We start from the raw sequence: 19,680 nt of genomic DNA, 5'->3' as shown, positions 1-19,680 counted from the left end.
ATTTGATGGATTTGTGTTGATTGAGTGATTTGGTGGTTGAGATTTGATGAAGTGCTATTATTGGAAGTGTTTTTCCGCAAGTAAATTTTTGATTTTTCTCAATTACTGTCGGCACTCTGTTGAAATTTTTTCAGAATTTGCGGAAAAATAAAATGGACAACAATTTTAACTAGCTTTTAATATTCAATTAAATGTTTTTAGTTCCTACAAAAAATGCTCACTACTTTCAAAAAGTAAGAAAATGGTTTTAAAATCCCTTGTAATGTACTTAACGGGTTATCTGTAGGTGAAATTCGGTAAGTCATTAGGTATACTACGTGATCATGTTATGCCTTATAGAGGGGTAAGGTGTGATAAAGGAAGCTAAGGAATCAAATCACAATAGAAACTGGCTCTAAGGCAACTTGATTATCAAAGATAAAATAGACAAGTGGCTGATTTGTCTAAGTCCATGTTCCTTTAAGAAGCAATAGAAGAAACTTTTAGAATCACTCTCTCTCTAAGGAGGTTTAGCCAACATAAAAACTGGGGAAGAGGATGGCTTCTCATCCTTATATACAAGTGCTCAAAATCCCAAAAACCCTAAAATAGATAAGACAAGACATATGTGGTAGAACCAAGATAAAATAAGACATATTCTGTCAATGTTTTGGGACTACAGAATAAGACAAAATCTGCCAATATTTTGAGATCACAGAATAAGTCATAATCTGCTAATATTTTGGGACCACAAGGACCACATGCAGCTGTTGAGACCACAAGGACCACATGCATTTAATTGCACCACAAAACAAATCAGAATAAGGTCTACTTGTCACATGGCAGAATTTTATTTGACCTCCAATTCAAATGCACCAATCAGATTACACCCATGTGTCCTTCTTTACACTTGGCCGAATGGTTGTCTCCCAAGTGGCATCTATGTGGCAGCTTGGTAATCTTCCACGTGGCATCTATGCGACAGCTTAGTAATCTTCCACGTGGCATCTATGTGGCATGTCCACTTGGCAAATCACTGCACACTTCGACTTCTCCAAATCACATGACAACCCATTGTTCTCTCTTTGGCCGAATGCATGCAAGGCTTCCATGACCAAGTTTTGAAGCTTTCTTGCTTTGGCTTTTGTAATTGGTCCTTGGTAGCTTGGTAACGATGGAGCAGCTCCATCAGTTATTGTTGTTGTAAATTTGTTGGCATTAAAAATTTGGGAATTGAATGATAGCATTTTGGGGGGTTTGGGCATTTCCTCAAACCAATGATTTTGAACTGAATAAAATCAAATCGAATAGGTTCAATTTGAGTAAGTTTTTCTTTTAATTCAATTCCATTTTGGCCGGCATTTTATAGGAAATTGGTTTTTTGATATTTCAATTTTGGTTCAGTTCGAAACTGAACCGATTGAATGCTCACTCCTAAAGATTAACTAAAAATATAAAATAATTATTTTTACTTTATTATTTAAATCCATTCAACTACACTCAAATATATTAACCCTACATAATGTCACTTTTAGACACTTTCATGAATTTTTTTTTATTAGTCAAATAAAATATTTTTAAATTTATTAATAATAAGTTCTAAATTTTAAATAAACATTTGAAATCTAAATTTCAAATTCAAATCCTAAAATTTAAATATAATTTAAATGATTTCTAAATTTATAATTTCACTAAATTTAATTTTATTACCTTAATTAAAAAAATTAAAACAAGGGACAAACATTCACGGTTTGGATTCAAAATTAATTAAAATCAAATAAATAGAATGTTATTAAAAGGATAATTGAACTAAACCAAATTATGGGTCAAACAAAATTAAATAGAACGAATCAAGACAATTTAAACAAAAATCATATAAAGTGTGACGTCGTTTAAGCTATTTAATTTTTTTTTTTATGTAAATCCACTGAAATTAAAATAACCTAATTTTTTGAACAATAAAATAAAATCAATAAAAAAAAAGAATTGTATTGATTCACATTCTTATTTTGTCTTATCTAAAACAAAATATGCTATACTTAATTATAATATTATTTCATCTGATTTTTTTTTTAAGTTAGACACACATATATAATTCAGAGACATAATACATCTCTTAATAAAATTATAACATATTAACATATATAAACTATATTATCTATGATCGATATGAGAGCCTGAAGGCTTAGCCCACTAGAAGACTTATAAAAAATTTAAAAATTAATTTTATAGGTAATTCAAGGATTATATTTTGAAAAACAAATTGACGAGAGCTAAACTGAAAAGACTGAACATCAAAAGACGTTTTAGCGAGAAGGGGACGTCCTGCCTTCATTCCTAAGTTACACAAACACGCTCGTCTAGAATCGATGTTATCCACAGCTAAATATATAATAGTTTAGAAAAGCTTGCAGTTGTAGGAGTCTGGGTGGTGTAGTTGGTTATCACGCTAGTCTCACACACTAGAGGTCCCCGGTTCGAACCCGGGCTCAGACAAAATGTTTTTTTTACCGTTTTTTAAATTTTCTTTTACTCTGTTTTCCATTTTTGCGTGCTACTTACATAATTCTGCGTCCAGCAGCAGCGATTCTCCCACTTCATTCCTAAGTTTCTTTTCCCCCAAGGATTTTGTGCTCTCTTGTTTTGCGTGGCTTTGAAGAAGGAATGGATTGGGGTAACGTAACAGCAGAGGATCTGATCGATGCCCTTCGCGAGGTCGACTGGTCATCGCCTCCGCGCCCTCTTTCAGAGTTCTTTTCCCGATTCACCGTCCCCAAATCTTCTGCCAAATGGAACAGTCGCCTCAAGTGCAATCTCTACTAGTGCGTTTCTCTATTTCCATTTTCTATGCTTTACATGTTAATTAGCAAGAAGGCACATATGATTTTGTCGCTTGGATTTTATTTTTCAGTTTCTACTGGATCGATTTCGCTTCTGATACTTAGTAGCGAGATTAGACTCTTAGTAGCGAGATTAGACTCCTTTTGGTTTCCCAGAAATTGGAAGAAAACCTAATAAATTGGTGCTTGAACTCTTATCTGGCGAGTGCCATTTTTCGGATAGCGTAAGTTTAACTTGATAAGTTTCTTTTAATACATATAATAGTTTACGACTTAACGCTTCAAAATTTCTGTTTGTCGGCTGATGGTAATGCATGATCTCCTAATTTTGCAATTTCCTTTTCTATGATGATTACTGATAATGAATTCATTTCCAAATTAATTGAGTTGAATACAATTATGTTGTTAATTAATTGGGTTGAGTACAATTATTTTGCTTAGCGAGTTTAACAGTGAGCTGTATGTCTTGTTGTGCAGCTATCGGACTAACTACTTCATTATGATCGTTCTCATTCTGGGTAACCATACACAGCTGTGTCAATTTTTTATTTTCATATTTTACAAGTATATCAATATTGAGTAATGTTGTGCTGTGATAACAGGACTGGGTTTTCTTAGGCGGCCACTTGCTATAGTGGCAGCTCTTTTAACAGCACTTAGCATTGCATTTCTGAATGACAGGTAAACTGCTTTAGAACTCTCTCTTTCAGCTGCCCCCATTTGTGCCTGCTAGTGCAGTATTGCGTGTAATTTTTAAGGAGGTGCAGGAATTGATTTGTGAAAATTTTGATTTGTGAGACTATGTCCAATGATCACTCGTTTATCAAATAAAAATTGAACTTATATTGTTTTTAGAACAAGGAGTATTGAAAAACGCTAGATAATTTTGTAATCTAAACAAATTCGTGGCATCTGCTGATCCTAAAGAGTTTGAAGAGTTATATTTGAAGTTCTGAACTATTTAATTAATCAAAGCAGTACACAAGTGATGCAGTAGGAGTTAAACTCTTATTTTCTTCAGTCTTTGCACCTTAAAAATATTAGGAGTATGCTTTTATTTTTATGTGGCCAAAAGAGTCCAACTATGTGATTTTATTGCATTCTAAATACCCCTGTGGACAATTAAATCTTTAAGAACTGTTTCCTTAATCTGAAAGACGGTACTTGATTCACCTAATAACTAAAAAACTGCTTCAAGTCAATCTAGCTGGAATTCCTGTTACAGATTGTGAAAAACTAAAAATCTTTTCTATAAAAAAAGACCTGCTAGGAAATACTAAAAGTTAGAAGAAAGATAATCTATATTAGAAAGAACAAATTAATCATTCAAAACCAAACAACATGGGAGTTGCCAATAAAAATCATAACAGATAGTTACACCCAACAATTTGAAAATTGCTGGTTATAAAAAATTGAATCTCATGTTTACTTTGAAATCCAAACTAAAGGTTGGGTTGACAGTGTAATGTTTTAAAGCATGGAATTTGATTTGCATTTGCATTGACCTCCCTGTATTATAAATTTAATAAGAGGGTGAACACTTGAACTTAGATAGGAACTCATAATTGACTGTGAAGAAGAACAATAAAGATGAATTTTCAGTATGTCTGCTTCCTGAAGAGCAAATGTACATAGACCTGGCTATCGGGCTGATTCCTGTTCACCTAAAAGGGTGAACCAGAACTGGAATTGTGAAACCCTCATGGTTCTGATTTGATCTAGGTCCAAATTGAATGGTCCAGAATATATATATATATATATATATATATATATATATATATATATATATATATATATATATGTATTTTTTTTTAAAAAAAAAAAAAGAAAAAAAGCGGCCCAGAATTGTCCGGTTCGGTTCATTTATGGTTTGAGTCAAAGAAAGGTTTGACTGGTTCCGGTTCTGAACTGCCCTTGGCTGGGTCTACTGGTCTATTCTGCTGCAGAAAAATATTGAAAGAGTTTCTTCACTTGAGACAATTAAAATGGTGGTTCTACATTTATCATTTTAAAATGCTAAGGAAATTAATAATTAAACTGAAGAGATCGTAGTTAAATTTGCTTGTCCTTGGCCCACTGTATACAATTCAGTTCTATCTCCTCCTGTAATTGTGGAGCAGGGTGGAGCTGGGCCTAGAAAAATGCCCAGGCTAATTGCTGTCCTGAGTACTGAATTATTGAATTAGTGAGCGCTTGGCTTTTTTTCATCTTGTTATTTGGTTGGAATAGTTTCTTCAGTCTCTAGCTTTATCACAAATGTGCATCATTGACCTTTTCTTTCAGTAGCTGTTTGTTTCCTGAATATGTGTTTGGCACAGATAAAAGCATTACTGTTTTAACCAGTTTCAGAATACTTTAGTTATCTTCTTTGACATTAATGATGTTTTGTTATGATGGCAGAACTATTGATGGGGAATTATTTGCAATTTACATGGTGAATTTTTCTTATTTGGATGATGTATTGGGGGAGTAGTAGATTGGCATATGTGAAGGGTTTATAATCAACTTATATTGGACATATTCATACCCTTGTGATCCCTTGATTATGTGTAAGGGCATATGGTGACATTTAATGAGTACACAGATAACAAGAGATTGACCTTTGAGGAGTTTTGGAGAAAGATTGGATTAAGCATCATTTACATCTTGATCTCTCATGCACATTTGCATGAATTTTTTTCTCAACTATTTCATTTATGTATTTATTTTTGGGGTCGCTATTTGAAGTTATAAAATATGTTTTTCAGCATTTTATATAGTGTTGCACATTTCATTGAGTGCACCATAGAAGACTCTGTGCAGAAATTAAATAATAAAAAAAGCATTTTGGTCAACATCCCATTCATATTTCTCATTAATGCTTCACTCCTTTTCCTCTTCTCTGTTTATCTTGTGGTTATTGTTATAACCAGCTGGTTTTTCCCCACTAACGTTTGCTGAGAATTTTCTCTACAGCTTTGCAGGTACTTTTAGTGAGAAGGTGACAAGAACTGTTAGGCAATTCTCTCCTCATTTAGCAGCTAAAATGAGACCTCCTCTTACGTAAGTATATTTTTGTCTGCTATTGTTGTGAGGAGTGTCTATCGTTGCTGCTTTATTCATTAGTTTCTATTGGCAGACCTGTTATCCGTGGACGTCCATCAGCTAAGAGAGCAATTCATATATGCGGTCGGCCCCGTTGGGTTTTTGTCCTGATGTTCTCTTCTGGTAGTGACATACCTTCAGACTCTTTTTTTGAAGTAATGTAAAGTAGACCATTTTTTTTGTGAGCCAAAATGCTGCTTATTTTTAACCAAGTATAATTTTTTACTCTCTTTTCTCTCGTTCTGCAGTGAGTTTCATCCTTTGGTATGTCTCTTGTGGTCTATTGACTGTCCTATGGGCGCTTGCCATTGGTCTTCTTGGTTTGTTTCCTACTTGTGCTTCCCATACTTCTTTTGCTTAGAATTTTTGGTGTAATCTCAATGAACTATCGCTTATCCCACCCCCCCTCTCTATTCTCTCACAGCCACAATCCTACATGCAAGTTTTAGAACACCTAATCTGAAAGCACGTCTGAACACATTCCGTGAAGAATTTCGTGCTGTTTGGCGGAATTACAGTGAGCTGTAGCTTTGATGGAGCTTACTGCATGCAGGTAAATCTGAGTTGAATTATTTTCGAAGCCAGGCATATAGATGACTTTAGGCTTATTATTTTCCATGCATGATAGTAGCTGTGAATTCTTGCCCTTGTTGAAATTTTACTTTCCTGTTACTTGTATTTGGAAATTGTCCATTAGGGTTAATATTTAGATTTTTTTGGGTATTTGAAAAGTTCTTTCAATGTCTTATTGCCACTAAGGTGGAGTATTTGTATGCCAGTATTTGTTTGTATGGCTGATACTAGGGTTGATTGTTTTGAAATTAGGAATAATTATGTTCATATAGATTTTTTTTTCACCCATTGCTGTTAAAGTACAACTTAGGTTTTTTTTCACCCATTGCTGTTAAAGTACAACTTAGGCACGAGGCCAGGGATTAATTGCTTTCCTACCCTTGAGCTTTCTGCCTTCACCCAGTTGCATATGAGGTGACACCTTACTTGTGGATTTAGCTGCAAAATTGCTTGTCTTGAGAGGGGGAAAAAGAGAAGAAAAGGGGGAGCAAAGGTATCAAGGACAGATTGCAGATCAAGAAATGCTCCTCCCTCTATCTAACGTCGCCAGCTTCTCTCAATTCCTTGCCTGTCTAGTATTCTTGGCCTTGGCCCTTGTTGAGAATTATGGACCCAGGAATGTGAATATCAAATTGGTAGGCTACACGTTGAACTAGGCACGAAACTGGGCTCCTTTATCACCAAAATGGCTTTAGGCCATTTTGGTTTGGTTTCCCAACATATATATGCCCTTTAATTTTCTTTTACACTGCTGATATGGGACTTGTTTCAGCAAGTGATATTTCAACACTCCCCCTCAAGTGACAATCGTGACATTCTGTTGATACTTGAAACTTGAAATTGAAATGCAGTGGCAACACTGGAAATTGAACTAAAACTGGAATCGGGCCCTAACCTGCATTGATGCCATGTTGAGAATAATGGACCCAGGAGTGTGAATATCAAATTGGTAGGCTATACTCTTAACTAGGCATGAAACTGGGCTCCCTATCACCAAAATGGCCTAAGCTATTTTGGTTTGGTTTGCCAATACATATATTTCCTGTAATTTTCTTGTACACTGCCGATGTGGGACTTGTTCCCACAAGGGATATTCCAACACTCTCCATTGCCGATGCGGAACTTGTTCTCACAAGTGATATTCTGACAGCCTCCAAAAATTCTCTTCCCTACTGACTTGCAAAATTCTCATTGAAGCTCTATAGGAGATCTCAAGTCTTGATTCCCTTTTTGAACAATAGACCACCATGGAATAAAAAGGAGAAAAAAACATGGATCTTGTATGGTGTGTTTGGTGGCTAAAAGCCTAAACCAGTGTAGAACAATGATTAGAATTGGAAGACCTTTATACTGTATATGTGAAACTTTAATAGTTTCTAAAAAGCAATTAGAAACAATGGAGAATCAATTGGGCAAGGAATTTGGATTTAACTTCAACAAAAGTTGAATTAGTGAAAAGTGCTTCAAGTGAGTAGAAAAATAAATTATATGCAAAGGCCTTGAGATAATTGAAACAAAGGCACGGGAAAGGACCAGAAAGGGAAATAAATATGAATAGGCCACAGATTTGTGGCTCTGATAAGGAAAGGAAAATTGGCTGTCCTTTCATTGTCAAAGAGAAATAGAGTTTAAGATCAGGACATAAGCAAGGGTTTGTTTGGTAATTTCATTCAAGTATGAATGTAAGAGTAAAATATTGATGCATAGCAATTTATAGTATTGGTTGGCCATTTCACTTTTTTGAATAGAAGGACATGTTTTATATTTTTATGGTGAGTGAGTGTGCATAGTTACTGGATAAGAGATTGCATTTAGCATTCAACATTCCTCTTTCATTTTTGTATCTTTTTGATGATCGTTTTACTTATTTGGTTTCACATTGTTAGATGGAGGTTTTAAAGTTATCTGAGTTTAACACTCTCCCATATAAGATAATGAACTAAATAACTGACTATTATGATTTTTATGAGGATTTCTCCTATATTGAGTCAAATCTTATCATATAAATTATTACATCTTTTGTTTCAAGTCATTGTCTTGTACTCACATCCTGATCTCCAAATAAAAGCACAGACAAGGATATTTTGTTTTTTATCCATCAAATTTTCAATATCTCTGTAAAAATAATTGTCATGCTTCTCTGTTTGTTTTTAGGTGAAGCAAACGAAACATATTTGCTTTTATTTTTTATGTCCAGGACTTGAACCTTATGAGATGAGGTAAACTATAGTTTATAGAAGCACGAGTTCTCTTCGAAAAATTAGTAACAGGGTGTTTGCTTATTCTTTAAAGAGGATGTTTGCTTTTGAATCTTTTGTTCCCTCCCCTACTGTGCTTATTCTTTTACGAGAGAGGGAATAAATAATTGCTTATGTGCCATCTCGAGTAACATAGGCTTAAAATAAATTAGAAGATCAAACTCATTATGTTAATTTTGAAATGTCTGGGGACTTCTATTTTACTTTACTTTTACTTTTTTCTCTTTTGAGCAAGTAAATGTGACTATGTTGAACCAACTATAACGTGGTAGGCAAGTTAGAAAGAGTCCGCTTTTGTTTTGATAAATACTAGGGGTGGCCACGGTTCAGGTTCAATGAAATAATAAACTGGAACTAAATTGTCATGAGACGGTTCTTGAATTGCCAGTTCCGATTCGAACCCTATTTTAAAATAGGTTTAAGACGGTTTGGGAGCGGTTTGAAAGCGATTTAGAAAAAAAATTGAAGGAAAATTTATTAATTTGGAATTAAGTTGTATTTGTAAAAATATTTTAATTTTCATTAGAAATCTTGCAATTAAAATAAAATAAGAAAAAAAGAGAATGAAATTAATTTACCTTTAAGAAAATTTAATAAGAAAAGCCTTGGATTTAATAAACAATTAGACAAATAAATAGAGATGAAATTAATATATTTCTTAAAGAAATTTTTAAAAAAAGTCCTGTAAGACAGTGGGGGTTGTAGTAAGGTGTGAGACGAAATATCATTTACTAGAATTATATAAAATGCACTAGGTAATGCCCGGGAAAGATGGTGAAGTCACAATGGTCTCACTTAAGTACCACCTCCTTAGACAGCATTTCCTAGACATGCACTTTATACAATCCTAATAGAATCAAACCATTGGTAAGTATCGTCTTCCCATAACACTACCATGGTACTAAAGATTTATGCCACGAAGGCATAAATAGACATGAGTCGCCACCCGTGTAATACTCAACTCAACTCAACTAAGCTTTTATCCCAAAAATTTGGGGTCGGCTAAATGGATTCGCTTTCTCCACTCTAAACGATTTTGGGTTAAATCCTCAGAAATGTGTAATGCTTCTAGGTCATGTTGTACTATTCTCCTCCAAGTCAATTTAGGTCTACCCCTTTTTTTCTTTCTATCCTCTAACCTAATGTGCTCTACTTGTCTAACTGGAGCCTCCGTATGTCTACGCTTCACATGACCAAACCACCTCAATTTCCCTTCTCTCAACTTATCTTCAATTGGCACCACTCCTACCTTTTCTCTAATACTCTCATTACGGACTTTATCTAGTTTAGTATGGTCACTCATCCACCTTAACATTCTCATCTCTGCAACTCTTATTTTAGATGCATACGACTCTTTCAATGCCCAACACTCACTACTATATAACATAGCCGGTCGTATGGCTGTACGGTAAAATTTTCCTTTCAATTAATTGGGAATCTTACAATCACATAAAACTCCTGTGACACGTCTCCACTTCAACCATCCGGCTTTAATCCTATGACTAACATCCTCCTCACATCCCCCATCTACTTGAAGGACTGAGCCTAGATATTTAAAGTGATTACTTTGGGGCAGTATCACTCCATTCAAACTAACTCCTTCCCTATCACCAGTTTGGCCTTCACTGAACTTGCAATGCATGTATTCTGTTTTCGTTCTACTTAACTTAAAACCCTTTGACTCTAGAGTATTTCTCCAAAGTTCTAGTTTTCTATTGACTCCTCGTGTCTCATCTATCAGAACAATATCATCCGCAAATATCATGCACCAAGGAATACTCTCTTGTATATGTTTCGTCAGTTCATCTAAAACTAATATAAAAAGGTAAGGGCTTATGGCTGATCCTCGGTGTAATCCAATTGAGATCGGGAAATCTCTTGTGTCCCCTCCCACTGTGCGCACAATAGTAGTTGCTCCTTCATACATATCTTTCAATACTTGTATGTACCTAATAGATACCCTCTTTTGTTCTAACACATTCCATAATACCTCTTTTGGAACACTATCATAAGCCTTCTCCAAATCAATAAAAACCATGTGTAGATCTTTCTTCACATCTCTATATTTCTCCATTAAGCTTCTAATGAGAAAGATCGCTTCCATAGTTGAACGACCGGGCATGAAACCAAATTGATTGAGAGAGATAGAAGTATCATGACGGAGTCGATGCTCTACAACTCTCTCCCATAACTTCATAGTATGGCTCATGAGTTTAATTCCCTTATAGTTTGAGCAACTCTGTATGTCTCCCTTATTTTTAAAAATAAGTACTAAAATACTCTTCCTCCATTCATCAGGCATTCTCTTTGAGCTTAGAATCTTATTAAATAATTTAGTTAACCATGCCACTCCCATATCTCCCAAATACTTCCACACTTCAATTGGTATTTCATCGGGTCCACAGGCTTTACCCACTTTCATTCTCTTAAGTGCTTCCTTTACTTCTAAAGATCTAATCCTTCTAGTATAATTCACATTCTTTTCTATTGTTCTATAATATATATTCATGCTATTACCATTTTGACTATTATTAAAGAGATCATTAAAATAATTTCTCCATCTTTCTTTAATGTCCTCATCTTTCACCAACACTTTTCCTTCTTTATCCTTAATGTACCTAACTTGATTGAGATTTTGACATTTCCTTTCTCTCCTCCTTGCTAATCTATAAATATCTTTCTCCTCTTCTTTAGTTCCGAGTTTCTCATATAACTTTTCAAAGGCCTGTGCTCTTGTTTGACTAACTGCCTTTTTTGCCTCTTTCTTTGCTATCTTGTACTGTTCATATGCCTCATTATTATCACATTTAGGTAATTTCTTATACCATTCCCTTTTTCTCTTCACTGCCTTTTGTACTTCCTTATTCTACCACCATCTCTCTTTTGAGGGTGGTCCATGTCATTTAGACTCTCCAAGTACTTTTCTAGCTACTTCTCTAATCTTTGATGCCATCTGTATCCATATATCATTAGCCTCCATATCCAGCTTCCATACTTCGGACTCGAGAAGCTCATTTTTGAACTTCACTTGCTTTACTCTTTTGAACTCCCACCACTTTGTTCGAGCTACACTATTTCTTCTGACCTTACTTGAATTGTTCCTAAACTTGACATCCAAGACCACCAACCGATGTTGACTTGTTAAAGCTTCTCCTGGAATGACCTTGCAATCCTTGCATAGAGCTCTATTTGTCTTCCTAGTTAAGAGGAAGTCGATTTGGCTTCTATGTTGCCCACTTTTGAAAGTCACTAAATGTGACTCTCTTTTTATAAAGTGAAAGTCCCCACCCGGGTAATAACCGGGACATATTCAGTGTTTCTTACGAGGGTCATGGATGGCAATTTACTCTTTGCAGAGTTTTCACAACCGTCATTACCATATCCCAATGTCTAAATTCGGGATAATGGGTACGTAAGGGAAAGGTGTTAGGCATTACGCCTGTTTTAACCTCATTAATTTGAGTGTCAGTCATCTACGTTTTTAGAAGTCTTGTTTATTATTCCTCTATTAAATTTTATCCTAAAAATGCAATTCTAATCCTACACACGCAAGTAATTCACAAAAGGGTTGTTTATAAACAATTTTCATGCGCAAGTAATTCCTATCTATGGGGTTGTTAATTATTTAAATGATATTTACCAGATGACTAAAATTAATTCATTATTAGGAATTTAATTTACAAACAAATTTAATTTCAAATAATTCTAAGTTTCTATTTAACCTAATTAATTAATTTTTCATCAAGTTGCCCTAAGTATAATTAAATTAAATTAATTATGTACATGTGTAATTTATTCTAATATCGCATAAGGCCCAAATAATTACGATCTAATAAAGATTTCTAACATGTAAATTTATTTTACAATTATCAAGTATTAAATTAAATTTATTTTACATGCTAAGGTTAGTTCAATTTACAAACAAGATTAATTTTAATTTACAAAACATTTATTTAAACTAATTACATGCAAAAGTCAGTTAAATTAAAAATAAAGTTAATTTTAATTTATCAAATAAAAATCCTATTATTATTACAATTTCATGCTAATAGTTATTCTAGGAATTTAGGATTACTTACTTGTTAGTAATTGCAGTTGCCATTGGGGCAAACTATCCTTAAAAATGGTCTTCTCTTCTAGTATGACAATGATATCCCTGGCTTACTTCTGTTTAGCTCCATGTAAGTTCCATGCAAATACCCTATTTGGTACTTATCTTAGGCCTACTTACCAATTTTATTTGTAATAAATAAACTAAAGAAAATAAGAAAATACAAATAACAATCCACATTGAATTCTAACTCTAGTATCCTAAAGGGGTTAAAATTCTTAATCAGTTACAACTACTTAATGGTCTAAGTCTTCTAACATGATCTAAACACTTCATATCACATCTTGAATTAAAAGAACACAGAAAAATAGATCAAATATCAATTAAAACTCAAGAACACATAAAAACTCAAGAACACATAAGAACTTGTATAAACATACAATTTTCAAATTTTGGCAGATTGACAGTAGTAAGGAATCCGATTTTTGAAAAATAGTTAGACATGCCTAAAAATCATGAAAAAATTACATAAGGCAGCTAAAACATCATACAATATCATAAAATTCATAAACCAAACAAAACCCTAGCCTAATGGTCTACACAAATCATAACTCTTTCCGGTGATAGAATCGTACTACTTTTTTGTAAAATTCATAACTCGTCAACCTCAATTGATATAAATGTGAAACTAATTGGAAAATATTCATAAGATTCTGAAATTAATTTTAGATACTAGATTCATACAAAAATATTAATAAACAAGGGAGATATGTGCTTCACAAATCGGGTATGCTGCAAATCAGATTTTGCAGGAATCCTAATTTCAAATAGTCATAACTTACAAAATACAAAAGCTTTTTCAGTGATTTTTGAGCCTAAAATTAATAGAATTTCGTGAAGAATGTGAATATAATTTTACTAAAATTTTTACAGATTTAGAAAATAACAAAAAATAATAAAAATGTGAGAAATAGAAAACTGAATATGTACAGAGTTGTGTATCCCCTCAAATTAAACATGATTACATGATCCACATGAACATGCAAAGATAAATTAAAAGACAAAGAATATAGAATTAAATATTACGTGACATAGATCTTGAAAAAAAAAAAAAAATCAACCTTCAAGAAATCTTACATGAAAATCTTCTTGAAAAAAAGAAAAGAAATAAGAAAGAATTAAAAGAATTTTGAATATCTCTAAGTTTCCTATAGCTTTAAAATATCTCTAAATAATTTTGAATTTTCTGAATCTTTCCTTCTTTTTTTCTTCTTTTTCTTGTTTTTTTTTTCTCTTTTTCTTTCTTTTTGCTCTTTTTTCCCCCCCTTTTTTTTGTCTTCTCCTTTTTTTTTTTCCTCTTCTTTTTTTTTTTCCTTACCCAATAAAGCATTTATATGGTTTTGGGAGAGAGGTGTGATAGGGTTTGGAGTCCTAGGGTGATAAGGTTTAGATAACTTAAACAAATGGAGTTGCAGAATTTGGGTGAGACTGGGATATTAGTGAGATGTTTCAACTAATAGAAAGAGAGAGAAAAGGGGCGGCACCAATAGGGAGTGAGGAAGAGAGTGGGGCCAAGGGGGAGAGAGAGCTTATATGGGAGAAAGATAGAGAAAATGATTTTTTTTTTATTTTAATTTTCAGAAAATAAATTAAATGGGTCTTATTTAAAATTCTTAACTAGACTTTCTTAGGTCTATGGGGTCCAATTAAACTTAATTAGGTCCATTTAAGAACTACCATAATAAATTTTAAAAAAAAAGTTTTATTTAAATATAATTAAATTAATTTTTCAAAAAAATATATTATTTTTTTTTCAATATCATGTCACAGAATTAATAATTCAGCTCCATGCCTCTAATTACATCTTACATTCATATAATTTTTCATTATTGGGTTTCTCACAGCCTCAATGTACATACTCATCACAAAATAAAGGTCTACAAGTCCATACATATTCTCTTGGGATTTAGAGGATTTAAAGTTTTCAATTCTATTGCTTGCCTTTTTTATAAAAATCATATGATAAAATATGATATTCAAAAAAAGCATAACAGAGAAAAAAAATTAAAATAGAATGTATGAGAAATTTTATTAAGGATATAAAATAATAATAATAGAATAATTGAGATAATATTAGAAATTTCAGTGAGTGTATAAAATAATAAAGTATAAATATTGAGAAAGTATTGAGAATTAAAGAGAGTATAAAATAATTGTCTAGAGAATTTGAGAAAAAATGAGAGAGTATTAGGAATTAAAGAGAGTGTAGAAAATAATTGTGTAGAAAATTTGAAATTTATATAAATAAATTAGGAATGCAGTGGGGTATTTTAGAGTTTGTTTTCTATTTAAAATTTAAACCGCTGATTTGGCTCGGTTCAGAACTGTCGGTTTATAGTTTCTAAAAAATATGAATCTGAACTAAACTCCGAAAATGTGGTTTCGATCCGGTTTGAAGTCGGTTCTGGTTTGAAACTAGGTCATGGCCACCGCTAACGAGTACAATAGGGTCAGAAAATGAGGATTGTTTTCACCCTGCTATACTATTTATGAACGAGTCATTGTCATGTGTGGTTGAAGTGAATAGCTCATGCATTTTCACTTCTTTGATAAGCATGTTAAGAATGTTATCTTATTAATTTTTGTTTGGTCTAATCATGATAGCAGTTTTGGCTTTTGTGCAGGTGCTGTATTTTATGGCTGGGATAGTCGTCTGGCTGCCTTGCTCTCTAAAGTTAGGCGTAGCTGCTGCTTCTGTTGCTTTAAAATAACTTCCAGTGACAAAATCGTCCTATAACTCCAACATCATGTAAATTGTCAGGACCTCTTCTTTCTGTAAAGCAAACTGTTACCATTTATAGCCCGTATCTGTAGAAACTTGGCATTTTAGTGGAGAAGCATTGTTAGAGTTCTCGGGTGAACTATTAATTGCCAATATTGGTATAGAGAATTCCATATTTGCTTTAGAAGTAGCACCGAGTAGTTCCTCTTGCGTGAGTTGTGTGATGGAAAAGAGTAGTTATTTTGAAATGTTCTAGAAATATCTTATATTCATTTATTTGAATTGTGAAGCTTTATAGCAAATTAATCTGCTTTATGTGACTTATGGGTACCTATGAGTGTCCTATCATCGACAGAGTAGGTTTGTCACGACCCAACCTATGGGCCGGACCGGCACTAGGACCTGGGCCAGCCTAAAGCCCCCGAGGCCCGTAGTAAGCCTAACTGTTCATTAACCCAACTCTAAGGCCCATTTGGTCCCAATTTCAAGAAAACAAACGGACAGAGTCTGGCCATAAAATGGACTTACCAACGGGGAGTTTTCGACTCACCCGACCTGTAAACACAATATATAGTCAATTGGGGAGCTCAGCTCACCCTCCACATACTCATCAACTTAATAATAAATGGGAGCTCAGCTCCCTCATCCAATCCATCAAACATGCATAGCATATTAAGTTTACAGGTCCCAAAATAATAATTTAGTTTACAGACCCAAATCAAATAAACATTTCTAACACATGCGGAAATTCTAAGATTTAACAAGTTTATACAAACAGTAATAATTGACCTGCGAGGGAGAAAGCAGGTTAACCTCAAAAAATATCCTCCTGTGGCCTGTAAAAATTTTTGAACAGGAGTGAGCGTTCGACTCAGAGAGTAAAATATCAATTTTAACAATAATCTCTATAACTATCTAGAACTAATGCACCCTGTAGAGTGAAATGCAACATCAATAACATTTTCACATCATAACATCAAAAAGGTAATTTGGAGCACTCACGCACCCTGTAACATCAATCATAATATATGGGAGCTGATCCCCTATACAGCTCTCTTAAATCCAACACAGTGCCGTGAAGAACTCACTCGGACTTCCACTTAATAACCAAATCGAGGGTCCCAGCGAAGAACTCAAGCCGTGACTACCCCTCGAAGGATCGGGTCCCAGCGAAGAACTCAAGCCGTGACTACCCGTCCTATCCATAGTCCACACCACATCACACGCACGCCAACGCACGCACACTGCTCCAAATTATCGCAACAACATTCATGGCACTTTAACAGTTATCAATGCAACATAAATCGTGCCTAGAGTTTAAATACATAAATATATGCATATAAGTGATGCATGGGCATGCTGAACATATAATAATATCGAAATTACAATTAAAATTAATATTTTACTCACAGACTTGACGATGGTCACTGAGGCGGCTGGACGGAGGAAGAAGGCTGTCCCGGCTCACCTGACAATTACATTACAATTTTTAATATAAAAGACTCAACACAAACAAAGAAAAAGACCAATACGTCCTAAGTCGTGCCGAAAATCCGGCAGAGTCTCCCCTATACCTAGGACCTACCCAACCTGCAAAATGGCTCAAAACACACTTCTATACTCACAATCCATATATCCACAGTTCAATCATATCACACAGCCCCTCCCGCCCATCAAATCGATCATCCATCACAATACGCAAAATTTCAATTTAGTCCTTATAATTGATCATTTTTGCAAAAACTGCTCAAATAAGCTCTAAAAATTATAAAACTCTGCCCCGCGGTCCTTAGAAATATTACTAAGCTATTGCAAAAAGAATCGTAATTTTCTAAGCTACCACGAATATTTTATGGATTTTTAATCCTATTTAAGCACTAGAAAATTACGAAAAAGCAAGGTTCGAGTTTACCTTTGCCGATTCCGACTTCGGGAACGTGCTCGGGATGCCTAACAATGGTGGGGTAGCCAAAATTCTCGATCCAATTCGGAGACTTTTCCGGTAGCTGGTCTGTCTGGCCGGAAATTCACAGATCCGGACAACTGTCGAATTTCCGCGAATTGAGGATACCTACACGAAGCCCAATAATAATATATAAAAATAAGGGGTGTTACAAGGTTTGATTTCATTCTTTTCTTAACTGCTGCATCAGTAGTTGAATAAGTGAAAATTAGGCGGAACATGCTAAAAGAAAGGGTACATGGCAATTTGTGAGCTTCCTAGCGTGAGAATTTTAGTAACTTTCGTGTATTCAATGAAGTGTATTTTGGAGGCAGCGCGCTCGTCAAGGGTGGTTTATCAGCTGGCCAAGATGGTTTTGAATATCAAGTAGGTTGTCCTTTCTGCTATTCTTTTGATACTTGTTAATATCTCAAAGATGGATTTATTTTAGACTATAAAAAAAAAAATTTTGATTTTGAAAATATATAAATTGAATTATTCATTATAATAAATTTTAGATATTAAATTGTAATTCTCTCTTAAAGTGGCACAAATTTGTGCCGTGAGGCCAGCTGAATCAAAATTAACTTGTAATATATCATAAATTTTATATCAAATTTATTTATTAAAATTTATTTATTAAATATATAAATTTTATATATTTATATTTTAAATTTATAATATGTTGAATCTTTATTTTAGGGGCGCAATGAGATGGTGGGGTACCTAAAAACGTGTTGCCAGAGCCAGACTAACATCAAATCAGACCTTTTCCTACTTGATTTGCTTATCTGGACAATTTAGGATATGAGGCATAATTAGAATTTATTTATTTAGTAAGCATATTTGATACAAAATATACATACGCATCTACTCAATGATTGCTCAATGTTAGGAGTATCTAATTGTCTACCTCTGTAATGGGACTTTAGAAAATTTTAAAAGAAATATAGTATATTTTCCTTTTTCTTGAAAATTTTATAAAGAAATATTTAGAAACTAAATCTATGGTCTCTTGGGCCACGCATAAAATAAACATTCCATTATTGAATTGCTATGTAATGCCAACAAGTCACATTTATGAGGCTGAGGATGGGTTACAAATTGACAAAAGCAAATCAAAGCAATTGCGTTCACCACTTGCTAAGCAAAACTATTGATTAGTAGCATATGGTATATACTTAGGTATGATAAAGAAATAAAGCTAATTTCAAGCGTGTACTTATTAGAGATTGTCTAATTTAATTATTTTTAATTCAATTTAATTTAAAAATTATAATTGAATTTCAAATTAGCTTATTGTTCTTCATTTGAGTTACACACGTTATTTACTAAATATTTAATTTTTTTTTATAATTAATCAAATTAAAATATAAAAATAATATTTTTATTATTTAATATTATTAATTAAAATGAAAATATAAAAAGTAAACAATATACATATAATTAACTAAAATTAAAACTGATGATTATATTCAATTTAAAAAAATACTATTTTTATATTTCATATTTTTAGTTAAAATTAGAAAGTTATAATTATAATTAAATAAAATTAAAAATATAAAATATTATTTTTATATTTTCTTGTTATTAATTAAGTAAAATATAAAAATTAATTTATTATAATTATTTAATTAATATTTAAAAAATTAATTAAGTAATTAACATTAAAAATATTTTAAAAAAACCTCAAGCATTTAAGTGTTGTGTGAGTTGTACATTCTTTAATTTGAATTAAATTGAACATAAATAAAAATTTTTGAATTAAATTAAATAAAAATTTAAAATAGATAAAATTGCACATTCCCAATAATTATGGAGATGAAATTGAACTTTATTCCTGTAATAAATATAAAAAGAAAAAATTTGTGGCTTTAAAAGAAGAGCACTTCCTCCTACTGTAGCCGTTAAATTCACAGGCTGGTCCATGTTATTTCGGCCTCTTTCAAGCTCAGCCCATGTGCACCACAATTTCTCTCTCTCTCTCTCTCTTTCTCCAGCTCCTCTAGCATAATTCCTTTTGGGCAAAGGGCAGAAACAATGATACCATTTTGTGATGAGCAGCAATAAACTTAGGCCATTCTTGTTTAGTTCTTCCAGATGGACCATTATATGAACTGGGCAGAAGCTATAGCTTCAGCTTGGGGTTTCATGCTATTGATAGGTCTCAT

At 33.2% G+C, this 19,680-nt stretch overlaps 1 protein-coding gene, 1 long non-coding RNA gene and 1 other non-coding gene across 3 annotated transcripts; 2 read left to right on the top strand and 1 right to left on the bottom strand.

Moving 5' to 3' along the window:
• Positions 1-2,401: 2,401 nt before the first annotated feature.
• TRNAV-CAC (transfer RNA valine (anticodon CAC)) lies at positions 2,402-2,475 on the top strand. Its single transcript has one exon. It is a non-coding gene; the product is annotated as a tRNA-Val (tRNA).
• Positions 2,459-15,869, top strand: LOC110658285 (PRA1 family protein A1). Its single transcript, XM_058144104.1, has 8 exons — positions 2,459-2,801; positions 3,297-3,337; positions 3,422-3,500; positions 5,775-5,861; positions 5,938-6,026; positions 6,152-6,223; positions 6,328-6,456; positions 15,470-15,869. The coding sequence occupies exons 1-7, from the start codon at positions 2,644-2,646 to the stop codon at positions 6,429-6,431; spliced, it is 630 nt and encodes a 209-aa protein (XP_058000087.1). The 5' UTR covers positions 2,459-2,643; the 3' UTR covers positions 6,432-6,456; positions 15,470-15,869.
• Positions 15,870-16,182: 313 nt separating this feature from the next.
• LOC131178700 (uncharacterized) lies at positions 16,183-17,677 on the bottom strand. The gene is made up of 3 exons (XR_009147636.1): positions 17,480-17,677; positions 16,978-17,035; positions 16,183-16,403 (listed from the first exon to the last, which is right to left on the bottom strand). It is a non-coding gene; the product is annotated as an uncharacterized LOC131178700 (long non-coding RNA).
• Between the last annotated feature and the right edge of the window lie 2,003 nt (positions 17,678-19,680).

The sequence above is a fragment of the Hevea brasiliensis genome, chromosome 3, assembly GCF_030052815.1.
Source record: "Hevea brasiliensis isolate MT/VB/25A 57/8 chromosome 3, ASM3005281v1, whole genome shotgun sequence".
In the NCBI taxonomy this organism is placed as follows: Eukaryota; Viridiplantae; Streptophyta; class Magnoliopsida; order Malpighiales; family Euphorbiaceae; genus Hevea; species Hevea brasiliensis.
The sequence above is the reverse complement of the archived record's forward strand: the minus strand, read 5'-3'. Positions and strand labels throughout refer to the sequence as shown.

Excerpts from the sequence above, each read along its gene's own strand:
- LOC110658285 (XM_058144104.1), top strand. The coding sequence starts at position 2,644 with ATGGATTGGGGTAACGTAACAGCAGAGGATCTGATCGATGCCCTTCGC. Across the intron at positions 2,802-3,296 it reads CTCAAGTGCAATCTCTACTA|CTATCGGACTAACTACTTCA; the intron begins GTGCGTTTCTCT and ends CTTGTTGTGCAG. Across the intron at positions 5,862-5,937 it reads AAAATGAGACCTCCTCTTAC|ACCTGTTATCCGTGGACGTC; the intron begins GTAAGTATATTT and ends TTCTATTGGCAG.